We start from the raw sequence: 13,945 nt of genomic DNA, 5'->3' as shown, positions 1-13,945 counted from the left end.
TTAGAGGAAATCTGTTAGAAACATAGCGAGAGATTAACTTGGAGAAGAGTAAAAGAGAAAAAAAAAAAGTTTTGGCTGATCAGCAGAGGCTCCCGCAGGCAGCTTGTAAGCCCATTAATGACTTGGCCTGCGTCCTGGGTGTTTACGGATTCACAGCTTGTTTAACTTCTTGTATATTCCCAACCATTCCCCAAAGAGTGATATACCTCATTTACTATACAGTGGTTTAATTGCACTACAAATGAGTTTACTCAACCAATTAGAACTCCATATACAGCTAAGATATTTGCTCAAATTTTATAAAAGTGCTTCACCAACAATCCTATGCCAGAATTTCACTTCCAATAAAAGCAAGCAGTGCGCATACCCACAGATCCCTTAAATCAAAGTTCAGTCTTCTTTCTCATCAAAGAAGAAATCCTCAGAGGATCCCCAGAACGAAAATGGACTAAAAGCCAACAATATACAAACAAAACCCACACACAACCACATGCTAAAAACGATCTTCTCAGGCAGAAGAGTTTCAGTGAGGTCCTTGAAAAAAATAAAACATTGCAAAAAAAACCCAAAAACATCAGAAAGCATTTATAAGCCACACCAGGAAATATGCCATTTGACATAATCCTGAAAACAAATCAGTGAAGCATAGAAAGGACTCACAAATATTTAAGTTCTTCACTAAGTTAATGGTGTGGAAAATATTAGAGGTGAAAAAAAAATTCTAAGAAGAAACATCCCTTGTGGCATAACAAAAATCATTTCTATCTCATCTGCTCGTGTGTGTGATAAATGGCAATAAATGTCTACGGGATGGTTTATTGCCCTCTACCTACAGATGGAATTGGGATTCATACTTAATTAAACTAGAGTTCTAGGCTGTCTAAAGTGGATCAGGACACAGTTTGTGTATGAATTATCCTTCTAAATTATTAGTAACTCAAGAAGGATCTTGTCAGTATTGACCTTATGCCATGAGAAAGAAACTCTGTGTCTATAAAACTGAGTCAAGGAAGGGGCACCACTAATACGATCAGACTATAGCATACAGGCCAACTGAAAAAAAAATTCTGGTGTAACAGAAAGACAAAGAATTTTATTACTTTATATTTTCAATCAGCCTTCTTATTTAAGTACTTCTCTTCCAATGCTGACTGCTGGTCAGGCAGGAAATATTGGCTAATTCTCAAGAAGAAATGCTATAAATGAATTTATATATATTCAAATATATATATATATATATAAATATACAGCCAGATGTGTATATGTATCTATATATCTACACACAAAGAGGCATGTGAAAATATGTTCCCTTTAGAAATTTTTGCTTTCTAAAGTCTTTCTCTCCAACCCTCTACGATAATTCCCACCCATGTCACTTGAAATATTTTCTGATGAAGTATCCAGTGAAAAATGATTTGGGCTTCACCTTACACCCATTAATGAAGGAGCAGTGATCTGAAAACTAAAGTCCACAACAATATCTATTTGGCACAAGATCAATGTGAAGAATATATTTCTTAGGTATGTTAAAACACAATAGTTTTCTTGAATTACTCACCCATAGGCTCCATTGCTGATCAATTTAATCGTTTCAAAATCACTTTCCCGAGGCTTCCTTCGAAGTTTCAGGGAAGCATTAGAGCTCTTGGAGACAAAATATGGATGTTAAAAAAACACAGCACAGAATTTAAGAAAATGATTTTTGCAGCAAAATAACTAATATCTGAATTACATGCTCTCTTGTTTAATATGTTAAAGTGCAGTATTACAGCCAAAGGAACCTGGGGGACAACTTTAAAGATGAATCTTCTAGAGCAGTGCCGATAAACTATTCCTCATGACAGTGGCTCCGTTTCACTGAAGTGAACCTCATTTCCGGGAGATACAGGCACCAAGGTTTTGAAAATTTCTGATTTTAATTTACCTCTGTAAAGTATTCAGGTGAACTTCATCCTGCTCTTTTAAAGTCTTTAAAGTCATCTTAAAGTTTTAAGATGTTAAGTCCAAAATGCCAAAGCTTAATTCTGCTTTTAGTCAATCTGAATAGAATGGGCTGGAGTGGATCTATGCAGGCTAGTGGATCATGTGACTTCTCTGCCCTTGGCCCAGAGCATGTCTATTTCACTCCTATGGCAACCTTTCCTGTCTGGAGAAGGTAGCTGGCAATGACTGGGATGGCCAAGCAGAGCATGCCTGTCTTTCTTTACTTCCATTCACTGTAAGTCTTACGAGGGTTTAGATACCAAATTTCAAAAAGACAGCCCTTTTAAAAGTTCAGCTCAAAGAATAAACAGTTTTGTTTTTCTACAAAATTGTCTCACACTCCATGTGTCTTAGCACTGGGAGGGAGTTAACAGTCATTTTGCTTCCTCTGCAGAGACCAGAATCCCCTCATAATTTTGGAAGAACCTCCATGACTCTGAGGAATCCTCCCCTGCTCAGAGATGGCACCCGCTGACCTGCTGCCCACCATCCTTGGAAGACTAGACTGACCTTCCCACCTTCCTCAAGCCGGGGTTCTCTCACCGTCCTGGATGACTTCAGTATCTACACAGAGAGCTCACCAAACAATGCAGTCTGGGTCTACCTGGCCTCCTCATCTCAAACAGCTCCCTTCTCTACTTCTCCCTGGCCTCTGGCCACAGGACCTGGGTCTTCTCATCCCCTGCCAGCATTCTACCTCAGGAAACATAATCCAAGGCTGGGACCACTTACTTGTTCAGCCACCCCACTGTGACTGCTCTCCACAGCTCGGGCTGCAAAGACCCTGAACCAATCTCTTGTCTTATTAATGCTTCCTTACCTACTCCCGTGAATGACTCCTAAGCCACCTAGACCATCCACCAGAAACTCTCCCTCTGAGGGCTGGAAGATCCCACACCTTACAAATGACTGCCTGCTTAATGGCTCAAAGGGACTTCAGCTTTAGCACATTCAAAATTCTGGCAGTTATAATGAAACTGATTAAAAAGTTGCCTTTATTTAGCATTTACTACATGATGCTGTCCTAACCATTTCACACAGACTACCTCAGTTAATTTTTCATATATATTTTAGAGATGAAGAAACTGAGGTATAGAGAGATTCCTACAGCTAGTGAGAAGTGAAGCCAGGCTTGAAATCTGGCACCCTGACTCCAGAGTCTGGGCTTTTCATCCCCCAGGCTACACAGCTGCCCCTCTCTCCTCCCCACCCCTGACACTTGGGGGTGGCCCATCCTGGTTCCTCTTCCTCTGTTCACAAATAGGAAAGATGGCGTCAGCATGAGGACCTCTCACCTGTGCCACTGCTGCAGCCTTTCAGATGGCTTCCCCAGGGTCCCGCCTGCCTGCTCCCTTCACCCCACCTACTTCCTGCACTGCGATCAGTGTGACTTTCTTCCCGCTATAACTTTTAGGGTCATCTCCTTATCTACTCCTCCCCTCCCCACCCCTCCATGCCACAACACACACACCTTTCCTCCACAGCACCACAGCTTCCCACTATTATTCAAAAGAAATGATTTGACACAGATGAACAGCAAGGACGTCTGTGTCCAGTTTTAAGCAGAGCTGGAGAGTTTTAACATGAAGCTGAAGGCTACACGGTCACCGTCACTCTAAAGCCCTCAGAAGCACTCTCCTACCACGTGTCTCCTGATGTTTCCTTGGCCTGGAATGTTCCCTCTGTTCCTTCTCATCCTAGTAACTCCCCACATGTCAAGCATCCCTTCTTTAGGAGATCTTTCTGGACTGGCAAGGTGAAGGTAAATCTCTTTATGTTATGTTCCAGGAACACATGGCCCTTTTTCTTCATCGATCTCCTTCAAGTTTCTCATTTTGATTTTTTGTGCATGATTTCCTTATATTATTTTGTTTTTCTTTGAAGAGAGGGGCTAAAGTTGTATACCTAGTGCCTCATCTATAGAAGCACAACAAATATGTGTTGAACAAATAAAGTAATTAACACAGCCAAAATCTCCAGATGCTCATAGACAGAAAAACCAACATCATGTTTCATCAAGAAAGATACTTACACTCACTGATTCATCTGTTTCTGGTGTTTCTGCTGTCCCACTATCATAGTTTCCCAGTTGAGCCATTTCTAAATTGAAAAAAAAAAAAGCAAGATTTAAGAGAAATAGGACTATTGCAATTGGACAGGACAAAGACCCTAATGCTGGGAGGGATTGGGGGCAGGAAGAGAAGGGGACGACAGAGGATGAGATGGCTGGATGGCATCACTGACTTGATGGACATGAGTCTGGGTAAATTCCGGGAGCTGGTGGTTGGTGATGGACTGGGAGGCCTGGCGTGCTGCGATTCATGGGGTCGCAAAGAGTCAGACACGACTGAGCAACTGAACTGAACTGAACTATGCTATTAATAAAACTAAAGAAAAACTATTTTCTTCAATATTAAAAAAAAGAAAAATTTACTCTATACTCCAAGGGACACATGGGGAAACCTTAAATCCAAAATGACAAGAACCAACAACTGATATTTTGAAACTGTTCATTACATGCCCTTTTCCCAAGAACTGCATTCCTTATGAACACTTAGACATAGTCCTACTCAGAAGTGGGCCTCTGCTCATGCTGGCAGGATTCACTAGCAGGTTGACAGAATCACCACAGCCTGGAAGGCGTTTGGAGGGTTCAGTGACTATGCCTGTAAACAGATACTCAAGAGAGGCAAGTTTCCTAGGCTCCGATGGGCATCAGAGATGTACTGACTGTAGCTCAGAGATTGAGTCTCAAGTTGTGATGAGCCACCCTTTGCTCCATTCCTTCACATGCACCGAGAGCAAGCATTCCTAGTACATAAGAATTTGCAATTTGTCAGAAAGGAAGCAACAGTAAGTGTTAAGAAGAGTTTGGAGTTGAAATGACTTGAGCTACCACCACTAAGAGTACTTAGTGAGTTTTTAACCTTGGGCTCTTTCTCTGTAGGATGGAAACAATGCTGTTTATCTCAGTTTTTTATGAGTATGACAAGTGATATGCATGTAAAGCTCTTAGCATGTTAACTAACAAAAATTGAGTGCTTATTGAATGTTGATTGTTATTTATTACTATTAATTATATCATGTAAAGTAGTCAGGTCTGGGCTGGATGCCACATGCTTGACACCAGTCTAAAGTCTACTCTAGTGGTCTAGTTAAGAGACAAAGAATTTAATTGTTCAACCAATACTGGAATGCATCCCTGAGTTTATATAAGTAAATGAGAAAACCTAACTCATTTAATGGTTTGTTTTGATTTTTATACTTAAGAAGAAAAAAATGAAACACATTTTATTAAAAAAAAGAACATGAAAGAATTTTCTTCAAAACTTTGATAGGGGGTTATCTCTAAGTGGTAGGATCACAAATAATTTGAATTTTCTAATTTTAAAAAATCAAACAAGTGTAATAAGAAGTTATAATATTTAGTTACATATTTTTGTGTGTATCTAATATTATTTCTTATGCTCTCAGTATTTCATGTATTCATGTTCTTATAAATATAATCATCCTTTTCTTGGGAGAGATTACACATAAAAGATATGAAGCAAAGCAACTCTAGAGTGTTGCCTTTAGAGAAAAATTAACTCCAGAAATTAAAATAACTGGAGATTGACACTATACCAGGTTACTTATAGAGGAAATCCAGGAATTAAAAATGAGCTCAGTGAAAACTGTGTGCTTTCTTCGTGTCATTCAAATGAGTCAACATCCTATGTGGCTAGCACTGTGAATTTATGGACTAGGAGTTAAATTATAATGTATTCAGTTGGAGAGGCTCAAAGTATGCATTTGTGTGTCATGTCTGACTGTCTGCAATCCTACAGATTGTACACCGCCAGGCTCCTCTATCCATGGAATTCTCCAGGCAAGAATACTGGAGTGAGTAGCCATTCCCTTCTCCAGGGGATCTTCCCAACCCAGGGATCGAACCTGGGTCTCCCGCACTGCAGGCAGATTCTTTACCGTCTGAGTCACCAGGGAAGCCCCAAAACAGCAACAGCAGCTTATTAAGCATTATTATACATCTTGGGTGCAGAGGTGAACTCATATAACCCTAAAACAACCGTATGAAGAGGCGCCATTATTCAGGTTTTCGAGAAAGCACTGAGGCACGAGGACGCTCTCACAGTGTGATCAGGGTGATCCACCTACAGTACTGACACTCTGGGCAGTCCCACACCAGACCCTCACTCCTAACCCTTACAAGCCAAGCTTCAGGTCTGCCAGTGTCCAGGATGACAAGAAGGCAAACATACGTAGACCAGAGTTTGCAATAATCATGTTTTAAGTGCTATGGCAAACAGATTAAAAATTATCCTTGGATCTGAATCCAGAAAATTAAAAAGTTAAAAACACAACTCCTAGTGATAAATTTGTATAACTAAACATGAAACTTGTCCAAAATCAGTGTTAAACATTTTTTTAAGACTATAAAGGTATATAAATGGCCTCAGATTATTCCCCTACCAAAGGTTCAGTCTACAGCGATATTTCTCGCCAGGTAAGAAAACTGTGAAGAGCTCACTCAGTCTACAATTCAAGGGCTGACACAACCTTGACTCTACGAGCGTGAAGACTCACTATAATACACTTTGACAGCCTCCCCCACTCCAATTATTTTCATAAAAAAACAAATTAAAAGATGGTTCTGTTTTAAATAGAGTTGCTGCTAAATAACTATTATCTGGGAAATACATATTATTTGTAAGCAGTGGGTAGTAATGGAATGGAACCAAGAGTCAGCTTTTGAAGCAGGAAGCTAAGGCATCATTTTGTAATGCCTGAAGAGATTTTTAAAACTCATCTAAATACCATTAAACATCTGCCCTTTTTATTTCATTGATTTAAACCATTTCTGAAGACTCATGATTCAAAAAGGTAAAGATGGTAATTTAAAAGCCATGGGGAAAAATCTCTCCCCAGGGAACTTTTCAGAAAAGCAGGCACCAGTCTCCGATAAGTGATGAATCTGTTGTGGTATTGCTTTCAGTACAGTATAAATTTATCTGGCATTATCTCCCCGTAATGCATGCATCATTTCACTGGAAGCAAAGATTCGATGGCCATAAGAGCAGACAAAGTGGGGGAAATAGGAGAGCAGGCAGAGAGCAGCAGGTTCCCAGGCTGTAGATGGGAACATATCTGTGCCAACAGTTAGCATCATCACAAACAGTTTAGCAAGATAAACACTGTTTGCAAAATCAATTTAATGAACCAGGAAGACAATTTTGAATAAAGGAGTCTATGATTGTTTTTGAGTCTTTTCAGGCAGTATATAACCTAAGCGTTTTAAATGACAATCCCAAACAATAATGAACAGGAAAAGGTGGTGACAGGAGTGGTTTTCCAGTATCAGATTTGGAAAAAAAAAACAACCCACTAACAGGGTGCTTCCCCTTCTCTGTATTTAATAGCAGTAGACTTTCTTTTTTTTAATCAAGCAGAAATCCTTGCTTAAGTTCTAGAAAGCCTTCTCTCTCCAACTGGCTCCCCAGTATATATATAATAATATATATATTACTATTTTTCATACTTTTCTGAAACAAGTAAAAATAGATTTATGAACATTGCACCTTACTTAAAGTTAATCACCAGTGATTAGTTACCTTACTCCTCACAGTGAAATGTCACTTTTAAAATAAATGTAATTAATTTCTTTATCAACATTTAAAAAATGTGCACACCTGAGAAGAATCAAGTAGTGCTTTGCAGGAGAAAAAACACCCAGAGAAGATGGAAATCTAACCCTTCCTGGAAATAAGTTTCAGGCTGAGAAGCCTTCAGGATTTCAAGGTCTCTTCCCCACTTTAGGTAAACCCAAAATTCGATTTAGAGCTCTTTCCTTTGGATCACAATTGGCCCCCAGATTTGGCCTTTTCACCAGATAGAGCCAAAACATGAAGAAAAAGGAAAGATTTGCCACTAATGAGGCCATCAATGAGGCCATGATGCATAAGCAGGTAAAAGGTCAACCCAACCAGGTACTACTCACCTTCCAGAGGATCTTTATTGAGGCCAAGCTGGCTAATGATGTACCTGGGAATGTCAGTTTTAATACCCTGTCCTTCTTTGGCATGGCCTTCTGCTGCTTCCAATAGGTAGTAAAATTCTTCAGGATCAAATTCCTAACAGAAGACAAACACAGATGTATGCTTCTTTGAGCCAAAATTGTCTAATTTTTATTACATAAACCCCATTCACAGTGAAATTGCTGGATACATATGGTTGTAAGTTATTTATACTGAAAGAAGGCAAAAGGATTACTTCATTTAAAAAGCATATAATTTTCAGGTTATATTCAAAGACTAATCATATTCTAAGACATTTAAATACTTGGTAACCTAAAGATAATTTCCATTTCCAATTTCCTTGTAATGTGACTTTGAAGGTACCAGGCTCCACTTAAGCTATCTATCCTACTAAAAATGAACAGGTCTGAATTTTTAATTGTGCCGTTTTAGAAAAGCTTTAAAAATCCATGAATCTCCTCCAAAGAGATTCAGTTTCTCTCGCTGCACAAAGAACCTAAGAAGAAGCAATATGAGAACGCATTTTTCGGAAAAGTTTTGAAGGAAACTCTTTTAGTGTAGAGGTGTCCAAAAATATTAGAAAGAAAAATCTCAAAATTACCACTTCTATCATGGAACTCTAAAATTATGCTATTAATATTCACATGATATGAACATTAAGAAAGAAAATTACAAAACTTGTACTTCCAGTTACCTCTGTGTAAAAACTTGGTAATATTCTCTTAAGTAGTTTACCTTTGGCTGGCTGCTGCCTCTAAATGAAAAAGCACGCTACAAATGGAGTAAAGCCAAACAAAGTCCACACTCAGTACCCTTTGCTGCTGCTGCTGCTGCTAAGTCGCTTCAGTCGTGTCCGACTCTGTGCGACCCCATAGATGGCAGCCCACGAGGCTCCCCCGTCCCTAGGATTCTCCAGGCAAGAACACTGGAGTGGGTTGCCATTCCCTTCTCCAATGCATGAAAATGAAAAGTGAAAGTGAAGTCGCTCAGTCGTGTCCGACTCTAGCCACCCCATGGACTGCAGCCCACCAGGCTCCTCCGTCCATGGGATTTTCTAGGCAAAAGTGCTGGAGTGGGGAGCCATTGCCTTCTCCGTCAGTACCCTTTACAGAAACCTAAGACCAGAAGCAAGGCAAGATTGGAACTACAGGCCTAAGATGAATGGCTGGGAGAAATAGTCCCTAAAATTCTCAAACTCCAGTTTCATCTGAGCTTTAAACAGCTCAAAAAGCAGCTCACTTGTTTCTATCTTTGATAGGTTACATGGACCTTTACAGCTTCTCTTCTGATTAAGATTGATTCCTGTAAAAAAAGTCATTTCCTCTTTAAACCAACATCTCTCTTTGCATGTCTGCTGCTGTCCAGAGAAGCAGATTTCAATGCTAAATGGTATTTCCCCCAAAACTGAACAACTGCAGGAAGTACAAGGCTGTGGTGCATAATTCAAAAGGTACAACACAAAGAGCAGGGAAAAAACCAGTCTTCCTTCTGCCGGTATCTGGCAGTCACATGGCTCCCTCCTCCCAGAGGCATCCGGAGTATTTTGCTTTCCCTTTATTCTTCCAGAGACACTCCAGTGCTGAGTGGTGCTTTTGAGTCTAGGAGTCTAAGAGTCCCTGCATTGACGGAAAGACTTCCTCCACCATACGCCTACCTTTCTCCTCTAGACTTAGCCTCTACCACATCTCACTATGCACTGGTATAAGTTTACGAGGCTGTAAACGTTCACTGGTATAAAAAAACCCACACATGTTAATTACAATAAGAGTAAAACCAAACTAATATCACCCAGTATGTATATGTGTGTACATGTAAAATTCTGAAAAGCTGTATTGTGCACAATGTTATAAATATCAATACTCCAACCTTGTGAACTTAAAAGTGAGTTTTGATACTACTTGAAGCCCCATGAAACTATTCTTTTATTTGAACCCTCATCTTTGTTCACAGTGTTGACTGACATTTCAATAAAACAACGTAAAATAAAGATTTTCAAACAGGAAAATAGTCACTGACTAAAGAAAGTATAATTGATAAAACAAACTAATTGTGGAAAATCTCATTCCTTGAGGTCTGGATAAGGCCCTACTGTATTCTCCAAATGGGCTGCTGCTAAGCCCTTATTTCAAACATGAAACACTTCAAAAGTAAGAGTTATAACCACAGGTTACCATTTATCCTAGCTCTGATTTCCCTTTCTCTGCACCTTGGCATCCCCAGAAAAGTGAGTCACAGTGAATGTCTTGAATGAGCCCAAACACAGAAATTATGCTGAGATAAAGTCAAATGCATTATTTCATGATCAGTTTTTTAGGTTTGACCAGAATGTGATAACAACCATCTCTTAATGCAACACAAGTCCTAGAATTTTACCGAAAACCAGGGAAGGAAAGCACAGATGCTGTCATAAACATTCATGAGTTGCTGTTCCTCTTGACCCTTTCTTGGGCTTCTTTGGTGGCTTTAGACTGTAAAGAATCTGCCTGCAATGTGGGAGACCTGGGTTTGATCCCTGGGTTTGGAAGATCCCCTGGAGAAGGAAGTGGCAACCCACTCCAGTATTCTTGCCTAGAAAATCCATGGAAGGAGGAGCCTGGCAGGCTACAGTCCATGGGGTCTCAAAGAGTGGTGTGTCACTTCACTCTCAAAGACTGAGTGACTTCACTTCCTCTTTCTTGACTCTTTCCATTTAGCTCTGTCTCTGAAGCCAAATGCAACTGGAGCTTTCAGGTAGTCCCTGTTTTCCCACAGTTAACAATAAATAACAAAGTCACCTCGAGGGACAACTCACCAGGCACTCTAATAAGCGAGCAGGGCGGGCAATAACAATCAGGATCTTTCGAACTAGTTGTTTAATAAATGCCAGCTCTCCACTTTCTGAACGATTGTGAGCCTATGAGGAAGCAATGAAAAGAATGATGAGACAGTTGCTCCATTAAATGGGAAAGAAAATCAGCAAAGCATGCTAATTAGATAACTGAAAATATTCAAAAACTAAGTGACTTAGAAAATACTTCTAAAAGATTGATAAGCAGACATTATCTCTACATAAACGGACACTACTAAACGTCTAGATCTACAAAATGGCTCCATTAGCTACATTTTAATTGCAAAACGTTGATTTATTCTCTGCGTTAAAAATCAAACATTAGGGCCCTTAATGTGAGCCATGAATGAAGGAGACATTAAAGGTTTATGACACATCAAGTACATGATACAAGCAGAGTGGATAGTTGATGAGGAACCTTGATTTTCCACATATAACTGGAGAAGCTGTATGCTGCTTACGTCAAATGTTAGGTGAATAATTAAATCAAAGGCGACTTTCCAAAATGTAGGTTGAGAAACTATATACAAGCAATAACAGAACAGTCAACATTTAAAAGAAAAAAACAAAGAAAATGACCACTGGGGAATGATTATAAAATAAAATGTGTTTAAAGACAACCAACTGGCAACTATAACTATAGATCCTGATGATGCTCTTTATGTTACACGTATATATACTCCTCTGCCCAAGAGAAAAATTTCTCTAAAAGTCAACAGTTAATCTATTATATGGTGCATTCAGATGATTTTTTGAAACCCTAAGATTTTTTCTAATTGCCATGAAACGGCTTTCCAAGTCTATCATATAGAAACAAAATTAAGTGGGGTATTTCAATGTAAATAGCTTTGGCTATGGATTCAAGCCTTCACAGAGAACGCCTATAAGGAATGAACCACAGAACTTAACTGCTAATTATAATGATATCCTGATACAGAACTGAGAAATTAAGGAAAAAATATCTCACAGAGGTAAATACATTTTTATCGTAATTTACAGTAGAATTGGTCTATGACACATTGGAAACTGACAATAAAACTCCAGAATACAGTGTTCACACAAAGATAGTCTGAGAAAAACTGCCTCTGTGGGCTACAAAAGGTTGAAATGTGAGAAATGGGGACAGAGCACAGAACTCTGTTGGGAGGTTTAGATGGGAAAGGGAAGAAAAATAGCGGCTGCTTGTCAGAGAGGACTGTCTCATCTTGCCACAACTGAATTCAGTATGAGCAAGGACAGATGGATTCCTAGAAAACTAGGATGCCAATATTTTCATTCAGTTCCATGCAATTATTTACATAATCATCCTTAGAGAAAACCACCTACGGTTTTATTTACATGGGCATAATGTATGCCTATGGGATACAAAAATACAATATATCCAAATATACAGGCTAAACAGGTTTTACTTGCAGGCTGGGGATGATCAATTTAAATCAGGACAGCAATATTATGCACTAATTCCATCCCACCATGCACACTCCCTTCCTGTCTTGGGTGTTATCAGGAGCTAGGCATGCAAGTGTTAGGCCTGGAAGGGGCCTGTGTTTATCTGTCGTTTTAGAAATTGAATATTTTGTTAGAAGAAATATTGACACCAATGAAAATGTAAGTTGCCATTTACTACCCTATACCACATGCAGGTTAATTAATAGGACATATGGCCTGAAAGAAGCCAGCAATTTTCCATTTAGCTTTTCCAGATATTAGAACTAGATAGCATCATCAAATAATGCACATATATTCAGGCAATTTATAACTTTATGGTTAAAGAGGGGGAAAAAAATCACTGCTTCAGAATCCTTCACAATCCACTTCTCCAACAGCCATAGATTGCTGGGTCCCAAGGTTCCTGTAAACGTTATTACATTAACTTTCTATTACTCTAAATGTTGACTGGAATCAATTTATAGCAAGTAGCAATCAATTTTTTTCTTCTTCTTTGCTTCTCTGTAACATGAACTCCATCTCATGGTTGAAACTTGTTAGGCAGATGCACTCATAAAATTTGTCTTTTTTCTGGGTAAAAGCAAAACAAATCAAAAAACTTTATAAGGTCCATACCTCCTGTAGTAACTTATCTAATTTGTGCTGTAATTCAAGGAAGTATCGTGAGGTGATGAGACCCTGGTGGGATTTATCCAAACAATCGCGAGCCAGTTCGATAATCTGATGGTGAGTGAAGCTGAGCACTCCATCTGCAAGGGGGAGAACGTGGTCTGGAGAGTAGCTGGTGATGATCTCCTTTAGGCGCTCTTCCATCTGAGCTGTAGCCTGTTCTCAGAAGACATGCACACACAGACATAATACAAGGAAACACAAATAGGTAAACAGCACAATCATCACATTTATCTAGGATTTTTGGAGACCTCTACAAGTTATCAAATAGAATTCTAGAAATTAAAATTTAAAAGAAGCCTCACTTCTGTATGATACTATAAAATGCCACATACATATATGTCATTATACATGTGTCAAAACCCACAGAGTATACAATGCAGGAGTGAACCCTAATGTAAACTATGGACTTTGGGTGATTACAATGCGTCAGTATTGGTTTGTCAGTGGTAACAAATGGACCACTCTGGGACCAGGGGTGTGTAGGGGGTTGTTGATAAGAGAGGGTTGTGTATGTATGGGGTCAGGGAGCATTTGGGAACTCTCCATACTTTCTGTTCAACTTTGCCATGAATCTAAAACTGCCTTAAAAATATAAAGTCTATTTGAAAAAAAAAAAAAGAAGAGGAAGAATAAGCCTCACCAAGTGGAAAAAGAGGTATATATGAGAAACTGAATCTCCCAGGGTGATAATTACTTATTTTCTATGCCTTATCAAATGTAAAATGGTCCATGTAAGCTTCTCCAAATAACTCAGGATCTGTGAATTGCTGTGCTGTCATTTCAGATCTTGGGCTCTTTCAGATAGTTCGCTGAAAATATCAAATACTTACAGCTCTGTTTTTACCTATTCAAAAATCAGAACTGAAGTTAGAGTTCCACAGGACGGGCCAACAGTTTGCTCTCTTGGCTGTATTTTAATGTACCAGGAACAAGCATCTCATACCATCAGTATCCTTTCCTCAAAAAGCTACATCTTGGGCAC

At 39.2% G+C, this 13,945-nt stretch overlaps 1 protein-coding gene across 22 annotated transcripts in view; it reads right to left on the bottom strand.

Moving 5' to 3' along the window:
• MAST4 (microtubule associated serine/threonine kinase family member 4) overlaps positions 1-13,945 on the bottom strand; it is a 616,403-nt gene that overhangs the window by 51,212 nt on the left and 551,246 nt on the right. For all 22 annotated transcript variants that reach the window (XM_086362007.1, XM_086362008.1, XM_086362009.1 and 19 more), the window contains 5 exons: positions 12,907-13,116; positions 10,807-10,908; positions 7,979-8,111; positions 4,016-4,083; positions 1,559-1,644 (listed from right to left, as the gene is read on the bottom strand). In XM_086362007.1, the coding sequence (XP_086218133.1) occupies positions 1,559-1,644; positions 4,016-4,083; positions 7,979-8,111; positions 10,807-10,908; positions 12,907-13,116 (599 nt within the window). The remainder of the gene's footprint in view (positions 1-1,558; positions 1,645-4,015; positions 4,084-7,978; positions 8,112-10,806; positions 10,909-12,906; positions 13,117-13,945) is intronic.

This window comes from Bos grunniens, chromosome 20 (assembly GCF_055505025.1).
Source record: "Bos grunniens cultivar Pamir isolate PY7600 chromosome 20, Bosgru_T2T1.0, whole genome shotgun sequence".
In the NCBI taxonomy this organism is placed as follows: domain Eukaryota; kingdom Metazoa; phylum Chordata; class Mammalia; order Artiodactyla; family Bovidae; genus Bos; species Bos grunniens.
This window is presented reverse-complemented; position numbering and strand designations above follow the sequence as displayed.